At 36.6% G+C, this 20,144-nt stretch overlaps 1 protein-coding gene across 4 annotated transcripts in view; it reads right to left on the reverse strand.

The window, feature by feature from the left end:
* arhgap24 (Rho GTPase activating protein 24) overlaps window positions 1-20,144 on the reverse strand; it is a 72,760-nt gene that overhangs the window by 12,589 nt on the left and 40,027 nt on the right. For 2 of the 4 annotated variants that reach the window (XM_087790630.1, XM_087790632.1), the window contains one exon: window positions 1,285-1,407. In XM_087790630.1, coding sequence (XP_087646756.1) covers window positions 1,285-1,407 — 123 coding nt within the window. Of the gene's footprint in view, window positions 1-1,284; window positions 1,408-8,515; window positions 8,685-17,184; window positions 17,254-20,144 lie in introns of those variants that run through there. The other 2 variants (XM_087790631.1, XM_087790633.1) reach the window with 2 other exon arrangements.

The following is a 20,144-nucleotide window of genomic DNA, read 5'->3' on the forward strand; positions in this document are numbered from 1 at the left end:
GTATATTTCAGGTTAGAATCTGTTTAAAGGTAAAACAATTAAATTATCTCATATTTGTGTGAGAGAATAATATTTAAAAAAATTATATATATATATTATTAATTATTATAATTGAAATGTAGTACATATAACAATATCCCACTATAAAATAACAGCCCTTGAGTAAAAATAATGTCACACTAACACATTTTAAACAGACACTGTTTCTCTGCAGCAGTTAAAACTGTCAACAGCTTCTACAGGGAAAAATAGAAAAACATGCAGCTGCTGCTATTTATATCCAAACACACACTCTTTTTGTTCAGTTAATAGATTTAGAACTTTAAAAAAATCACTTTGTTTATGCTCTTAAGAACATGAGAAATCACAAACATTACTGTATATTTTTCTACTAATATTTTAGGTAAACATTCATGGAAAACAGTATAAATGTTGAAGTGTTTATCTGGTTTTATCCTTCCTCGGATTATCTTAAGAACTTATTCACAGACACATGCAAAGTATGCACTTGGTCCTTTGCCTGTATTTATACTAGGATACAAGAATTTGGAAATATGTTACGTATCCTCTCGTTCTCAGTCGTCACCACGATCTTGCATGTTAATTTAGCTGCAGAAGCCTGCCATCTAGTGGCCGGAAGCTTCATTGCAACACAAGAATGAACAAATACCATGAATACACAATAAAAATATCATTAAACAATACAATTTTAAATGCAACACAAAATGAACATAATAATATGTGCATGGAATTTAAACTATTTATTAAGATTATGATTATGATTTTAAAGACCTCTTCTACGTGTCAATCAAATGATCAAAACTATCAAATGAGAACCTTAGAGACGAAATCAAATCTTTGTCTAATATTTGATTTGCTGGGACCTGTTTTATTTAAATCAGAAATACAACATTTGTTTAAGCCTCTGGCTACATTAATGATTTAAAAAAACGTTTGACTTTTGCAGTGCATGATGGGTAATGCTGCGTCAAATCCACATAACGAAGTGTTTCAGTCATATATTTAAGTATATCTTAAGAAAGAATCTGAACCGTAACTGTCGGACGGTTTACAGTTGAAATGAGTTCAGATAAACAGGCAGCAGTTCATCGTCACGCTTGACACTGTTATTAAAACCATATTAATGCTTCTATTCATCACTTTCCCTTCAGGCTTCATCGTCAAACACAAGCTTCTGAATCTCATCACAAACAAGACGCAACAACAAGTTGTTTTTTTTCCCCACAAATGAAGATCAGTGAAGTTTGTGTTGGTAGTACTGACCTCCGCCGAAAGGAGCCCATATGACCCTGCGGATGGTCTTCACCCAATCCTCCATGTCATTCTGGGTGCTGGCCATAAGAAGGTAGGTCTCATGGTTGGTTGTCATCCGCTCTCTGTCGCCCCCTGGACAACATAGTGGAACATTCATCAGGTCAGTTGTGGAGCGAACATTGGCAGGAAACAAGAGTCAAAACAGGACATGATCGTCTTTTAATTATCTCACTCTTTTCTCACTATTCTGTGAGAAAACATCGATACACTTAAATATTCTGATTTTTTGTCTTTTTATGGATTATATTTGTATAAAGTGTGTGTACAATAAAATAATTTGATTTATATATTTACAATTAACATTAAAATATTCACAGTGTTTGTTTTATTTTTTGTTATAATCAAACTCCCGGCTGCTATGAAATCCCAGCGATGACTGAGGACGAGAGGATACAGTGACTCCAGCAGCGGATTTCTGGTCATGTTAACAGTAGGTTTAAAAACAAATGAAAGCAATTCTGCAACACCAGAGTAGAGTACTCAACATTACTAAAAATATAGATCATTGCTCCTACGATATCACAATGTATCGTAATACATACCATCGTTACATGTTTATTGTGACACATATCGTATCACCCGATTCTTGAAATACACAGCCCTATGACCTACACAACCAACGTTTTAACATCTTTCATCTAATTTCACTTCTATGGACGTTTCTTTGTTAATTTTTGATAGAGATGTGTTGATGAAGCTTCATGAAACAGTGTCATTATCTTCAGAGTCCACTAGATGGTAGTGATGTGTTGATGAAGCTTCATGAAACAGTGTCATTATCTTCAGAGTCCACTAGATGGTAGTGATGTGTTGATGAAGCTTCATGAAACAGTGTCATTATCTTCAGAGTCCACTAGATGGTAGTGATGTGTTGATGAAGCTTCATGAAACAGTGTCATTATCTTCAGAGTCCACTAGATGGTAGTGATGTGTTGATGAAGCTTCATGAAACAGTGTCATTATCTTCAGAGTCCACTAGATGGTAGTGATGTGTTGATGTAGCTTCATGAAACAGTGTCATTATCTTCAGAGTCCACTAGATGGTAGTGATGTGTCGATGAAGCTTCATGAAACAGTGTCATTATCTTCATAGTCCACTAGATGGTAGTGATGTGTTGATGAAGCTTCATGAAACAGTGTCATTATCTTCAGAGTCCACTAGATGGTAGTGATGTGTTGATGAAGATTCATGAAACAGTGTCATTATATTCAGAGTCCACTAGATGGTAGTGATGTGTTGATGAAGCTTCATGAAACAGTGTCATTATCTTCAGTCCACAAGATGGTAGTGATGTGTTGATGAAGCTTCATGAAGCAGTGTCATTATCTTCAGAGTCCACTAGATGGTAGTGATGTGTTGATGAAGCTTCATGAAACAGTGTCATTATCTTCAGAGTCCACTAGATGGTAGTGATGTGTTGATGTAGCTTCATAAAACAGTGTCATTATCTTCAGAGTCCACTAGATGGTACTGATGTGTCGATGAAGCTTCATGAAACAGTGTCATTATCTTCACAGTCCACTAGATGGTAGTGATGTGTTGATGAAGCTTCATGAAACAGTGTCATTATCTTCAGAGTCCACAAGATGGTAGTGATGTGTTGATGAAGCTTCATGAAACAGTGTCATTATCTTCAGAGTCCACTAGATGGTAGTGATGTGTTGATGAAGCTTCATGAAGCAGTGTCATTATCTTCAGAGTCCAATAGATGGTAGTGATGTGTTGATGAAGCTTCATGAAACAGTGTCATTATCTTCAGAGTCCACTAGATGGCGTCTCTGCACGGTTTTGAACAACTGTTCTAATGAAACATCATTTTTCATCTGATGGTGCCACCTACTGACCTCTGAACAACATGACACTGTTTCATGAAGCTTCATCAGACCATCACTAGAACTTAACTGAAAAAAACTGCAATCAAACGTGTTAAGAAACCTACTCTTTGTCTGGCAGCAACGACAGCTCTGATACCGTCGACCTCAGGAGGATTAATATCTCCAGGCCTCTGAAGGTGCATCGATCGGGTCGAGTCCATTTTACACGATCTGACGTTTGTCATTTTATCAGCTTGAAGAAAAACCAACCATCATTAGAGACGAGCTATTGAAGGAAGTGTAGCTGATAAATTATTCACTCATCCATCCCAACCCAAGAGGACCGGCGTCATCGATCGTCTCCCGGGATCGACTCGTATATAACAACCATCCATAAAGACCCGCAGGCGAGGAGATCGAATGGACCGAGAAGAAATATTTGAAACTCAATTTCCGTCTTAAAGACGACGCAGGATTGGATTCAGCAGATTTATACTGTGAATGATTTCTTAAGAAGCTTTAAGAGCCGCATTCTTCAACATCCGTAAGTGATTATATCGTCTGAGGAGGACAGGAAGTAGATCATGACGGACATGTACTGTGTTTCTGCAGTAGATGTATTACAGAAGTACATCAGTGTCAGCAGTATATTGAGTGAATTTACAATTAACTTTGACATTTATTTTTTTGTGGGCTTTATAAACATTATATTATTTTATTAAACTATTGGGATACTGTTTTAATTCTAATATAACTAAGAAAAAATTGCAAATATATGTTTCTTTTGTTTTAAACAATTTCAATAAAGTTTTACCTTACCTTACCTTTTGTTTTTTACACATAGTTTGATATTATTGTTTGATGATCAAATAAAATGTTAAATACAAAAGTTTTTTCTTTTTTTATCCTTAGCCTTTTAAATTGAATATAACTTTTGTGCATAATAGTGCTGCAAAATAGTTTTGAATTTAAAAGACTACAGATTTAAAACATTGTTGATTTCAGTATCTTTATCTTGGAATGTAAATACTACATGGAAAACAAAGAAAATCATTTATTTAAAAAATATTTTATTAGATTATATAACGGAAAGAGATTATGGAGGTCAACAACAAGAGTAAAACTGAGGTTAAAGGTGTTTTTTTTACAGAGTACTACCTCAAGTACGACTACTACCAGTGATACTGCAGAGACTCATGGTGCAGCTTCATAACGCACCGAAGTCGTACTAAAACAGACAGATTTTTGAACGCCCCAAAACGCATAAAATCGGTTTGAGAGTCAGTACAATAAAAATGTATACATAAGGTACAGTTGACATTTTGGAAAATGTATTGTTTTGAAACCAAAACATGTCCAAACATCAGCTTTAAGGACTGCAGAGTCCACTGTATCCTCTCGTCCTCAGTCATATCAAAATATCAGATAAAAATGGATCAAACCCCTAATATTAGCGAACGAAAAGCCCAGTTACAAATAGTTAAAAGAAATTTGGGGGAATTATTTTTATAAATCACTGCGGTTTTATTGTGTGTCTATGCGTATATCAAGTGTTTGAAACTATCCAATGAAAATATATTTTTACCTAGTTTATTGAATTATAAGAAAATATTCTAAATGAAAAGTAATTTAAAAATGAAAGTGCCACCAGACCCAGAATCACCCCCATGGCCCTGTCAACACTGAGTCTGGTTCTACTGAAGGTTTCTGCCTGTTAAAAGGAAGTATTTCCCTCGCCACTGTCGCTCGTTGTGATTCGCTGGTACCTTTTTATCTCTCGTCTTGTATAGTTTTATTTCAACTGTGAAGTGTCTTGAGAAAACTCTTGTTATGAATTGACACTTTAGGTTATATTGAATAGGAAAATAAACATTGTTTGGCCCGAATTGCATGGGATAAGTATTACCTGGAGACCAAAGGCGATTGGCAATAATTGCGGAGAATGTCGGAGATTTAATCCCGTGCGAATGCGCCATGTCTGTGATTTGTAACGTAGTAATTCCGCCACAAATTACCTACTGTATTTGGCCGAAAACAGACGTCAGGTGATAATACTAGTCCAGTGCGAATCTGCATCCTTGGGTTTTTTTAACGTAATTGAACACTTTTCCATCTTGCCGCGTAGGGTTGTTACTTAAAAAGTAGGGTTAGGGCTAGGGTTAGGGTTAGGGCTAGGGCTGGGGTTAGGGCTAGGGTTAGGGTTAAGGTTAGGGTTAGGGTTATTATATTTCGGTGCCTACTTTTGAAGTGTTTACATTTCGGCGCGCGAGATACAATACGATATGATCTTGTCATTGCCTTAAGTAGAAGTGGAATGTACTCAAAATAACACACAGGTGGTTTACAAATCACTAAAGGTCTACAGGTAAAACTAATCCCGTACGAATAGACCTTAAGACAGCTAAAGATTTTTGGTCCCTTGTGTAGTTGAGTTTGAAACACCTAAACTACACAATACCACATTATTTAAAATGCACCACTTGTACCCAAGAGTTTATCTTAAACGATCAGGATTCTGTGCGCAGTCAAAGAACAAGACAGTCTGACCAGAATAACAATGATCGTCTTATGGGGATTTTTTTCTTCTTATGCCACTGCGACTGAGAACTCCAGGAAAAAAAAGCTGCTAAATTTAGATGCAAAGTTTGACACAAAGATTGATGGTTCCTGTCAGGACAGTCGCGGCTTATTAGCAGTCAGCAGATGTCAGCGTTCGCCCGTCGATGAACCCTAGTCACTGCTGGAAGACGTGATTTGTTGACTAGGATCCGAGGTCTGGTACGAGGTGGACCAGAGTTCAAGTGTTTCGAGTTGCAAGTGAAATGGAAAATCCGTCTCTTCCCTCTTTATGTCGAGACCCACGTGTCGTGTACGATGTGTTTTCCTGCCCCGGGTGGGATCTCAGGTATCAGCGGGTCCAGGTACGAGTGAGTCTCAGAGCGACACCGAACATTTACCGGCTCTTTATTGAGGACAGATTCTGACGAAGAGTCACGGGTACGAGCGCTCGTAGAAAACGTCGATATATCGTGATATTCAACATTCAATTTTATTTTTTATCACAGGTCTTTTTATGGTTTACAGTGTGTATAAAAGAAAATAATTTTAGTCGTCCTCAACCGCTAGAGGAACAATGAATTCCCACAAGATTACTGAGGACAAGAGGATACAGTCGACTTCAGCAGGTTTTTAAAGTTGATTTTTGGACACATTTTGGTTTCAAAACAAATGAAAGTAGTTACGAAAACTGTTTTCTACTGTTTTCTACAGGCCATCACACCAGAACACATGATTATTTTACAATACAATATATATAATCATTACTTCTGGCCACTAGATGGCAGCATAATTTACAGTTAAAATAAAACTATATAAGACTAGAAAGAAAAAGGTATAATGATGAGGAAAATGCTTTTTTAAACAAGAAAAAACCTTGAGCAGAACCAGACTCTGTTGACAGGGCACTTTCATTTTATATACATTCAATTTAGATTTTTATTCATTAAAAATCAATTAATATGTGAGTAAATAACTCGGCAAAATATAAGACAAAGATTTGAATTTTTTTTAAATTTCATTTGATAAGATAATAGTAGGGTTGTGATCAAATATTGATACACTTAAATTCATATTTTGATTGAAAATTCTGATGTAACTGAGGGCAAGAGGATACAGTTGACTCTAGCAGCTTCTAAAGTTGATGTTTGGACATATTTTGGTTTGAAAACAAATGAAAGCAGTTACGACTTTGTCAAGAGTCATGTGGTCTGTAAATACTACAACACCAGAGTCAAGTACTGGACAATACTACACATATATACTTGTTACTACACTATCACAACACAGAGTCAAGTACTGGACAATACTACACATATATCCTTGTTACTACACTATCACAACACCAGAGTCAAGTACTCGACAATACTACACATATATACTTGTTACTACACTATCACAACACCAGAGTCAAGTACTGGACAATACTACACATATATCCTTGTTACTACACTATCACAACACCAGAGTCAAGTACTCGACAATACTACACATATATCCTTGTTACTACACTATCACAACACCAGAGTCAAGTAGTGGACAATACTACACATACTGTATATACTTGTTACTACAGTATCACAACACCAGAGTCAAGTAGTGGACAATACTACACATATATACTTGTTACTACAATATCACAACATCAGAGTCAAGTACTGGACAATACTACACATATATCCTTGTTACTACACTATCACAACACCAGAGTCAAGTACTGGACAATACTACACATACTGTATATACTTGTTACTACAGTATCACAACACCAGAGTCAAGTAGTGGACAATACTACACATATATACGTGTTACTACACTATCACAACATCAGAGTCAAGTACTGGACAATACTACACTTATATACTTGTTACTATACTATCACAACACCAGAGTCAAGTACTGGACAAGACTACACATATATACTTGTTACTACACTATCACAACACCAGAGTCAAGTACTGGACAATACTACACATATATACTTGTTACTACACTATCACAACACCAGAGTCAAGTAGTGGGCAATACTACACATATACAGTATATACTTGTTACTACACTATCACAACACTAGAGTGAAGTACTGGACAATACTACACATATATATATACTTGTTACTACACTATCACAACACCAGAGTCAAGTACTGGACAATACTACACGTATACATTTGTTACTACACTATCACAACAACAGAGTCAATTACTGGACAATACTAAACATATATACTTGTTACTACACTATCACAACATCAGAGTCAAGTACTCGACAATACTATTATATCACAATATATATCGTATCTTTCCGTTAAGTATGTTACTGCAAGATTCGGGCCAATACACCAGATACCCTATGACTTTTACCTGTTCTGCAGTGAGCATTAGATCAAAATAATATAATTACAGAATGTATTTATTTACTGTAAAAACTATTCATTATTTTAATCTTGTCCTCGAATATTTCCTATCCAACATAAACACGCTAAACCTTTACAACGGTATGGTTGTCACTGTAAAACAAGATCATAACTGACCACAAAAACGTTGTCATTTTAGCCAAATTCACAGGATGTGATGCGTTCAAGTCAAACGACTCACTGTCTGTCACCGCTTTGAACATCAGTGTGTTCTTAAAAACATGTTTATTCAATGATCCAGTCACGTTTATTTCCACCACAGACTCCACTGTACTCGCGCACTTGTTGAATATAACACGAATAAATCTAATGTATTACATTCTTCTCGTGGTGCGTTCAAGAGCAGCGTCAGCGGACACGCGTGTAAATCGCGAAAAGAATGTAAAAACTCACCAGTGAACGACAGAGCAGCAGGTTTGAGTCTAACACGTGTTGTTAGTCAACAGTTGCTACTCAACGACCTTCTCGGACGGACAGTGTGGAGAGAAGAAGCTGCTGTGGATGAAGAACAGACTCGACGATCTCAGGCAGAACCTGCAGCGTTTTACCACACGAGGTCAGCGGATGTTCACTCTTATCTCAGGTACAACGTACACGATATTCTGCTCTGGATGAAGTACTACAGTACCTATGAATTAAAATAGGATAAAGTATATCTATGAAAAAATCGTAAAATATATGTTTTTAAATATAGTTATGTTTATTTTAAATGTACATAATACACCCATCCCATATAATGAAATGAATGATACACTTATAAATACATTAAAAATAAAATGTATAGCTGACAATATAACACTTTGCCGCTTTATTATGTCAACAACTACTAGCCATGCTAAGCTACAATATTGAGCTAACAAGCTAGTTTTGATGAAAGCAACCTTATGTTTATATATATATATATATATATATATATATATATATATATATATATATATATATATATATATATATACTGTATATATATATACTGTATATATATATATATACACATTACTTCACAGATAAAATTTATATTTCACAAATACTTTTTGCACTTTATTGTGTCAACAATTACTATTTACCATTACTAAGCTACAAAATGCTAAGCTATAAGCTAAACTATGCTAAGCTACAACAGTATATAGTACAACAGTAAGTTAACAAGCTAGTTTCGTGGATACAGAATTATGTTTAATCACTTGAGGTAAGTTAATATTTTATATTCTTTCGGACGTTAACAATAACATACAACTTTATTTTGGTTACCTTATATTATACCTTATATAGTTTGAAATGATTTTTTAATGAATTATTAAAAATAAGGGATATTCTATAAATAAATGTAAGAAAAAAAACGAATTACACAATTTTAATTAGTTATAGTTAAAATAACTATAACTATACTAATAAAATAATTATCTATTTTAAATATAAATGACTTACTTACAATATAACATATTTCCACTTCATTATGTCAACAGCTACTAGCCATGCTAAGCTAAAACAGTGAGCTAACAAGCTCATTTCAGGAATGAAGAATTATATATAATCTCTTGAGTTCAGTAAATATGAACTTTTATCGGGCAGTAGTACATACACTTTATTCTCGTGGTCGTGGACTCTTTATCTTGGTTACACACTAGGAGTACAAGAGCCATTTTACATTGGGCTGTAAACTGTTCTTCCACACTTTATTATCAATAGACTTTCTCTACGCTATGTAGAAAAGTACACGGATGTGATATTAGATTTTAAAAAAAAATGAAATTTGTTTTACATCTTTGAATATTTAACCTTCCCTAATTGTACCTCTGCTTTTATATTATATGATGCTAATATATTCTCCATCCACCGCGGACAGACCCGGCAGCAGACGGACATCTGCACGACCATTACAGTCATCAGTCGGACAGCGCTCCGGATGAAAGGTATGTTTTTATCTTCAACTGTCCAGAAAGAAAGAGGATCATTATCCACCATCATTGTTGGGCAGCGAACATTGACTTCCCCCCTCGGCTCGTCTTAATCGTCCTTCGCGTGTACTTGACAGTTTAATTAACCTTGTCCATCTTCTGATTTAAAAAAAAAAGGGAAACTTTATAGTCGACTAATTTATTCAACGATTGGTTCTGACCCGAGCACTCGTTAAAACGGTGTGCAGTACAAATACTCAGCTGTAGTGCGTAATTCAGGGTATAATAAAAGAACCCTTTGTTATTTTTTTTTTATGATGTCCCTGAGGCAGAAAAAACAGCTTATTTTCCTTCAGACTTGTTTGCTCCAGCTGGTGTCCCCACTTTTAAATGTTGAATTCTCAGCCACAGTCACCGGTAAAACAAAATAAAACAGCTGCACTCGCTCTTAACACATACTCATCGTCAATAAATATATCCGAATTCTTTCGGATCTATAATTATACACGCAGCTTGTCAACATCCACCAACACTTCCTGACCTCGGACTGTTTTGTCTGCCCCTGACACCGACTGTTTTGTCGGATGCTGGCTTGAAAACAATGCCGTTTCCTCTCTGGAAGTTGGTGGTGAGGATGCTGTGGATCGAGCGTGCAGCAGGATTAAACATCACATACCACAGCTATGACTGAACTCAAGTGTCGTTTCCTCCGAGACAGAGGCTGCGACCGTCTCGTTTTTATTAACTTGAGACAAACTATCTCGGCTGATATCATCCGTGGGAGATTCTGTCTCAAGTGTCTTGAATTGTATGATGGTTCTGTACGCAGAAGTAGGGCTGTGGACGGGCAAGAATCTGGGGGTATGACACAAATCTATATATAATGCGATATATTGCGATATATTGCGATAATGTAGGAACAACAATACATTGTTTCTGTTTAAGTAAAAACCCCTTTTTCTGGTTTTCACGACAAAGAAATTAAAAATACTTTCTCTAATCAAATATGAAAGTACTTGTAGGAAAGTGCTTCTCAAAATATGAATAACAAATGTAAACTTATATTATCAATGCACAATGAAGTGCGTCAACACAAACAACCTGGAGCAACACGCATTATCCAGTAAGTCAGTAAGTAAAGGTTATTATCTGTCAGTGTTTAATTTGAACTTTAAACTTTGTTTTAAAACACAAAATGAGTCAAAACATCAGCTTTAAAAGCTTCTGGACTCTAGTGTATCCTTTCCTTTCCACTCATTGCTGCCATTTTACCGGTTTTGTTATTACTTTGGCTCGGAGGAAATGACGAATGTTGCCAACTAGTGGCTGGAGGTTTAATTGCACCACAAAAATGAATAAACACTGTGAATATTTGAGTGTCAATTGTAAAATAAAACATTGAATGATCGTCTTTTATACATGCACTATGGAAATATAATCCATAAAAAAAAACTGTCAATAAAATTTTATTTCAAAGGTTTATGTATATATATACACTTAATAGGCGCACTCAAATGGCCAGGAAATTGAGTGTGGATCGATGCACACTTTCCACCCTTAACGACCACCATCTTAGTGACGTAGATGATGCTAAACTGAAGCTATGTCACTGACAACTGACACTTCTTCGGAGCAGATACCGACATAAATATCTCGACAAAACACAAATTTCACCACAAAACAACACAACAACAGTAATAACTAAATGAAACACAACTTAGTAAGTTTTTTCGAATGGAGAAAAGTGCTGTCAAGTGTTGATGATAGTGTTTCAACGACTGGTTGCAATCAGCGTTAAAAAGTAGTAGAAGAAGAAACTGTCGAGTCATTTCCAGTAAGTGTGTAGCGGAAGTGTTTGATTTGAGACGGTACTACCCTGTTGAAATTTGAGCACTGCACAGGTAAGTGTCTTACAGTGTACTGTAAACCAGTGCACTTGGAGAAGTGCGTGACTTAAGACACAGCAATGGATTACTTTGAGAATAATCCCAACCCATGAAGGTGAATTCATAATAAATAACATTTAAATTTGATTTAGGGTATTACGGTAAATTAAAGTCAGACCACATACGTATCTTGGTGAGTATTGAAGGAGCAGCAGGTACAACTTATAGACACATGTCCCTCAAGGGTGTTCTCTGTAGCTCAAAGTCATTCCACATAATTCCAAGCTTTTTACTGCAACAGCTTCTATTCCAAAAAAACAGCCACTTTAAAGGAGACCAGCAGCAGCAGCAGGACTTCTCTCAACCAGACACAATTGCACAACTTCACTTCCATCACTCGGGCGCACCTGAAGCGACAACCATGACAGCAGTCACAATCCCCCTCGATTCACCACGCTTCAGCTCGCTGGTCCAAACTTTTATTAACTCGGCAGCGACGAACTGTCGGCTCTGCAGACGTATGTGGATTTGTTCCTCAGAGGGAGGCAGACGTCAGACGTCTTATCCACACACATGCATATACAGGCTGGACTCAAACGGAATAATGCATTTGAGGAAATGTTGTATTCAATCTCATCACATATTTGCTCTGGATCAGTTCTGTTAACGGGTTAGACTGGGCTATTTAACTGAAGTTTCCTACGTCACTTTGACCGGGCCATCTTGCATTATCTAAACTGAAGCCCCTTCGGCTTATGGTAAAAAAGCAGCCTTTGCCTAAAAGTGACCTAACAAAGAGTGCCGTATATTGGAAAAATCAGTTTTATCGGCTTTTTGAAAACGCATTTATTATAAACGGCGCTGTGTGTTTTTGAGAGAACAATTGGAGTGGACATAGTAATTGAATACGTTGTCTATTGTAGTTTAAACCCTTTTCAGTAAATGTTAGGGAAGCAAGTTAAATGGGTGCATTAGTGCCGACACTGGCAACAATCCAGAGACAATGCAAAGCACCGACTTTATCTGCTTTTGTCCTACCTTAAACCAGTCTAAAGAACATTTAGTCTTTATATGAACTGTTTCCTCCATTAATGCCTCAGAGTGAGCTGTAAATAATGTTAGAAAAGTTAGGTTAAAAATTGAAATATGAACTTTGGAAAAGTAAAAACCAGAAGTTAAAGACAGAAAAAGACTAATTAAAAAAGTTCTTGCATCGACGTCTACGAAAACAGAGGATCAGGGCAAAGTGTGGGATGTGCGTCGCATGCAGCACCTTATCTATGTATGCATGCTGCTCTCCTGAGGACTGTGTGCTCCATTTTCTAACTCTTTTACTAACTTTATAAGTTCTCTTTGAATTTCCTGCTTTTTCCCCCTTAATTTTGTTCCTATTTTGTTCCTCGTTAAAAAAGTTATTTTAAATGTTTTTTTTTTTTTTTACAAACTCATAATGAAGCTTCTTGAAGCAGTGTCAATATGTTCAGAGTCCACTAGATGGTAGTGATGTGTTGATGAAGTTTCATGAAACAATGTCATTATCTTCAGAGTCCACTTGATGGTAGTGATGTGTTGATGAAGCTTCATGAAACAGTGTCATTATCTTCAGAGTCCACTAGATGGTAGTGATGTGTTGATGAAGCTTCATGAAACAGTGTCATTATCTTCAGAGTCCACTAGATGGTAGTGATGTGTTAATGAAGCTTCATGAAACAGTGTCATTATCTTCAGAGTCCACTAGATGGTAGTGATGTGTTGATGAAGCTTCATGAAACAGTTTAAATATTTTCAGAGTCCACTATATGGTAATGATGTGTTGATGAAGCTTCATGAAACAGTGTCATTATCTTCAGAGTCCACTAGATGGCGTCTCTGCACTATTTTCCTTTGTTTTGAACAACTGTTCTAATGACATCAATTTTAAAATGATGGCGCCATCTACTGACCTCTGAACAACATGACACTGTTTCATGAAGCTTCATCAGCCCATCACTACAAACTATGTTTCTCAGTACCTTTTAATTTTTTATGTAAATTTTTTTAACATTGTTTTCCAGAGAACTTTAATTATTTTGTATAATTCCTTTTTAAAATATACTCAAAATTAATTTATAATTAATAACCATTGTATCTGAATTAAAGCCCAGTTTAACATCACATTAAAACACATTTTATTTTTATTTTTTAGCTTGTCTGCCTTCTCAACAGTATACAATGTTATTAATACTTAGGAAAATGTACTTCTTCATTCATTTTCTGAACCTTAAGCAAAGGGAACAAAAAAACAGAGATTACTTCAATTTTTATTTCAGGTGTGTGACACTACCATGTTATTAAGAAGTCTGCTGAGAGTTCAACAGATGCAAAGACAAAGAGATAAAGGCCAATTATGTGACAATGAGAGACGGAGCTCGGATCAAAGAACAGCTAATGATTGGGTAGATTCTGACCACAGTGCTCCTCATCACAAGGCCCTCACGCTAGTGGAGATTCAATCAAGATTTTATGACTTAAGAAATGACCTCACGCTGACACACAAAGACGTGTGAGGAAATGTAGAATACATGTCATCTAATTGGTCAAACACATTTTGTTTTAATACAAATATTGAAGAAACAAACTAGATATGTCAAAAATAAAATGTATACTGTATATACAATACGAATTTTGTACATGTTTAAATTCATATTAGATGATTTCAAAGCTACGTTTTTTACAAGTAACATTCGTCTCTTATAATCATAATTCATATTATAGTCTGAGAAATGTCGGCTTTGCATCGAGTCTGGCTAACTCTGACCAGGGGTGCTGGAAACAGGAAGAGAAAACACGACAACAGGAATGAACTACATTGTAAATAAGAGGAGCATAATTAACCTGAAAGTCCAATGACGATCAGGTAACTGGGAGATAAAATCAAGACGGATTAAGGGATGAGACAAACAAGGACACACGATCGCACGATCGATCAATGAAACAAGGACAAAGACTCCACCACTGAAATCAGTACCAACATTGGATCTGGACCTCGGTATGACAGCATTAACGACCCGGTGAATGATTCCTGCACAACAATGACTTCCTGTCTGTCCGAGTGTCATAATTACTGGAGTACTGTGAGTGAGAAGCAACAGCTGTTGGTTCCGCTCGTGAGCTCGGCTCTTAATAAATGGCCAGACGGTCGTTTGATGGTTTTAACCTCATAGAACGAGACACTTCACTCTTCTGTAATTGTACCTGGACGCATTAACTTTACTCACACCTGTGTAGTTTATGAAGCTGGAGTAGATTTCCCTTGTACACTTAAGTATGTTGACTGTGTTTAACCTTCTTTCAAGGGTATCTTTATAATGGGAAGCCAAGCAAGTAAAATGAAAAACCTTCTCAAGTCAAGATGAAACACAAAACGTAAACAAAATATATCGAATTCTAGGACATTTCTAAACAATTGTGATCCATACAGTATTTATGAAAAAATCTGTTGTGGAAGTTTTTGAGTTGCATACAAATCTAACCGAATTTTGTGCAGATAATCAACCAATGGCTTAAAAAAGGGGTGTCAAAGTCAAAATCTATAAGCACTAATTTAGTATTTATGAAACTGTCTTTAAAGTTATACTTCACCCTAAACTCAAGTCTCTACTCGCCCTCATGTCGACTAATGTTGGGATTATTTTAGAGTAATTGTTTTTTTTAGAGTTATAGACAAAAATGTTTGTTTATTTTAATGTAGCAACTGGAAATACCTCCGTACTGCCCGTCTGTAACGTCCCTCTTGGATTGAAGTATAAGGATGAGAAATTTTTCAGAAAAAAAACTTGCATACAAGTGTATAAAAACTATTAGAGAATATAGACTTCTACAATTTTTACCTACAAAAATCATCTAAAGTATGATCTTCTTAGGAGTGTTCTTAAGGACGCTGTGAAAGAAAGAAGTGTTTCCCAGTGACATGTTTCGCTTAACAGGAATTTCTTTAAGAAGGAAATTACCCACTCTTAGCAGCCTTCTTTGTGACCCAATGCTCAGCGGTCAACTTCAGGTTAATGTATATCCTCCTCTTTTACAAACATTTAAAAAATGATCAATGAAGATACACGTCTGCATATTATAATAGTATTACCATGACTAAACTGTTTTATTAAATAACCTTTCAGAGACTATTTATTCCGGGAAAAAACCCATACCCTTCTGTATTTAAGCCCTGAAATAAATCAACATATATTCACATAAGACGGAAAGGAAACACGTCTCAACTTCTTCTTCAATCATTAAGATTGAAGAATGCCTCAATGCTGCATTCAAGGGCGCAGGAAAACACACGACAACTTCACTCCAATTAGGTAGAGCATATAAAAAGCATGGACTTTCTAACAATTACACATTAAAACACATTAAAACCATGGAAACATTACACAGATTTTAAGGAAACCCACTTAGAGCTTCTTACGAAGCTTCTTTGGCTTGATCTTAAGGTTCTCCTCAGAAGTTGACGGTTAAGAACGTGCCTGGGAAACATCGTAGCGATCCTTCTCGGCCGAACCCTTCGTAAGAGCCTCTTTAAGTCTCTTTAAAAATGGTTGACCCCTACAATCTTTGTTCCTTATCTTACAATCTTTGTTCCATATCTTGTTTATAGGTCACATATCAACATGAACATTAATCTACAGGAGATAACTTGAGCCGTGAGTTTTACACACTTAAAATATAGATTGTTAAAAGTGCTATGATTTTAACTTTTTAAGAATCATCCATTCATTTTGAGACGAAAAAAATAATGCTCAATATTCTCACATGTGCAAAAAACTAGTGGGTGATACTGACAAGTTTTTAGTGTTAAATCTCAAGCCATATTTCAGTAGCAAATCTCCCAGACATGAGCTCTACGTCTGCCAAGTGGAGGAAACAGCTGCAGCTAGAAAACAACGAAGATACTGTACATTTTAAATCTGACTCAAATATGTGTCACGGCTGCGAGCGAGAGGAGACGGAACGTACGCACTTCCTGTCGTCTGCAGGAGTCTTCTCGCTCGGGTGCAAGCAGGGGCAAGTCCAGATTGAATATCTAATGATAGTCCTCCGAGAATTCCTCACATCATAAATACTTCCAACAGAACAGGAAGTCGGCGTGAGCGACAACGCAACAAAATGCCAGTTCATTCGGTGCGAGAAGTTGGAACGAAAAAGGCGTGAGATGCTTGAAAAGTTTTTTGGCTAAAAGAAAGTTTCCTATGAGTTCCTGGTGAAGTCATTAACACATTCAAATAAACTCTTCAGACTTTACCTGAGTGTGGTTTCAAACTTGATAATCCAAACTGACTATGGACTCCCTGATGGACCACCTCCATGCCCCCTTCACCGAAGTCCAGACCAGAACCCACCCTCCCCTTGTGAGCGGATCGCAAAGTCCTGAGCGCCGGGTTCACTGGATGACGGGAGTGAGGAGCGGAGCTGCCGGCTTTTTGGCCCGACTGGGAATGAGTGAGTGAGCACAGCTGAGAGGGTGTGAAAGAGAAAGGGGAAGGAGGGAGGTTTGGAGAGGGGGTTGGGGCAGCATACTTCTCTGGAGCACTGTAATGGGAACAATGGGGCAGATCTCTCCAATAGGCTGGGCTTGAAAAAAAAAAAAAAAAAGGGCCAGTGATTTGACACAGGGCATGACCCCATAAGCAAACGCAGTGTTTCATTCACACCACTTTGCTTTGTTGACACTCACACACTCCACAGTCCTAATGATCTCATAACATTAACCTCTTTCACCAGATCTTTTAAACAGGAGATAAGGTCGCTTTCAATGCATTTGCTGAGCAACATGTTTTATATCTACACAGATCGTAGACACACTTAGTAACCATTGTTAAATGTGTTGGGAATAATGGAAAACAAATGCTAATCTCTGCTTATTTATCTTGATATTAAAGTTTTATTAACAAATAGATAATATATGATATAACATCGGAGAAGATTAAAAGACACATGTATCAAATTATTGTTCAATTTAAATGTAACTTCACTACATCCTAGTCCCTTTTTAACCATAAAATAACCATTATTTTTAAGTTGAAGTTTCTTCAAAACACCACACAAGTCGGCACCGTGTATATTCTTGAGTATACGCCAATATTTCAAGGAAAATAGCGACAGACTAAAGAATGTTAAAGTAGTGTTTGAGCTAGTAATCCACTCCTGACTTTCCTCGTCCTAATGTCTTTCATCCGTCCACATTAAGTCAGTGTCGATCTTATCAATGCAGACACACATCGGGATGAAGTGATACAATTAACTTACGATATGATTTAATACGATATATTTTTCGATACACTTGCAGAATTTTGGATTTTAGGGGTCACGACATTTCTTTGACATCTGATGGTTGTTTTACTATCTTTTGGTTGAGTTAAAAGAACTGAAAGCCTAAATATTCCCAAGCATCAGCTTCAAAGGCTGCTGGAGCCGACTGCATCCTCTCGTCCTCAGTCATTGCCTGGATATTATGGGATTTAGGTGTTTCTTTAGCTGCGGAGGACGTAATGACTTCTGCCATCTAGCGGACAGAAGCTTAATTTCAACACTAAAATGAAAAAAATTCGATCTATATTTGTTTTGTAAATAAAAAATGAAATAACTTATACACACTTAATTGAATATGAATAAAAATGAAATAGGATTTGAAAGAAGATAATTATTATTATATATTTTTAAAGAAATAAAGAAAATCAATATAGTGCATTTATATATTGGTAAACTATAAAGAGAAAATTATTAATAAATATCAGTGTATGAAGTTTTCATTGTGGACACTATGTTAAGTCAATTTTTTCCAACTCTGAACTCTATACAGTGTATTTATTTTTCAAAGTCCAGGGGAAAATATAGGACTTTAAATAAAGTAATTCATGTATACATTGCAGTAGAATAACATCCAATCAAAAGACTGGTTAGCAAGAGTTCAGTCAAACTAATTGATTTATTTGAATGTATCTTTTGTTGTAAAGTATCAGTATCAGTATCTGACAATACTCTCGGTCAGAACGACGTATAAATACACGGATGTCTGTAGACTCTCTCTCTCTCTGGGATTATCTTCACCGACATCTCTCCTGGTTCTCTTGTTTCAACCTGACCCTCGGTATCGATGACCAATTTTCCTCTCGGTGTCACGGTGGTCTTCATCTATCAATAGACATAATCTGATGGCAGACAGCATTAGCCCCCACCTGAGTCCCCGAAGACATTGTCTCGCACAGAACACAGACTCCTCTGAGTTACTATGGCTATCCATTACCCTCCCAAGCTGAATGAGTAACACGGTAAATAGGGAGGTCAAGCAGGACAAGGTTTCTTTGCTCCGTCGCTCTTCTATAGGGAAACCAGTCGAGAAATGGTCGGCGATATCTCGGGATCCTCGATGTGGACTAACGGCAAAACGTCTCTCGACACTGGAGACGTATTTATATCATGTTTACGTTGATTTAAAGGTTGATGAGCGAGAGTTTTTAAAGGTAGTCACGAGGACACGGAGGTGAGCCTCAGGTCAGTCTGTTCAAGGGAGGCCACATGGTTGTCAAAAAGCCAAGCGTCTGTGCTGGACGTCGTGCCAACAGAACCGAGAGAGATGTCTGCGCGTCCTGCCAGCCTGGCTGTAAATATAGTATTATGCAAGTGGAGTAGACTTCTATTGGACGTTCACATGCTTGAGTGAAGTTTGAGCTGCTCTTTAATAAAGAAATAAAAATGTATCAGGACGACTACGAGGTGACTTTGAAAAGTAAAGATTGACATTTTTCTTTAATGTATTTCACACACTTTTGGGTGTACAAATGTTTGAAAAAAAGGGCCACATTTGATGATCAGGTGAGGGCCAAATGTGAACACTTTTCTCATTTAGAACTTCAAAATAAAAGCTTAATGATCAGGCTTTTCCTTGAACTGCTGTTGTTCTCAGTGTTATCTTGATCTTTTAAGTATATATTTTATTGAGTATTGTTTTGATTGTTTAAGCGCTTTGTGACCCTAGTCTAGAAAAGCGCTATATAAATATGAATTACTAACTTAGTATCATTCAAACTTATCAGCTTCACGTTGTTGCGTTTGTGACATTTAAAAACTTTTTTCACGATTTAAAGTATTTTAGATTCTCTGGTTAAATATGTTTTCTAATGAAGACCGCGGACCACATGTATTTCAAGCTACCGTTATTATATCCCTGTTAGAACATTTGTGGGTTGATTTCAAAGATCTAGA

Source organism: Callionymus lyra, chromosome 5, assembly GCF_982586985.1.
Source record: "Callionymus lyra chromosome 5, fCalLyr1.hap1.1, whole genome shotgun sequence".
Classification (NCBI taxonomy): Eukaryota; Metazoa; Chordata; class Actinopteri; order Syngnathiformes; family Callionymidae; genus Callionymus; species Callionymus lyra.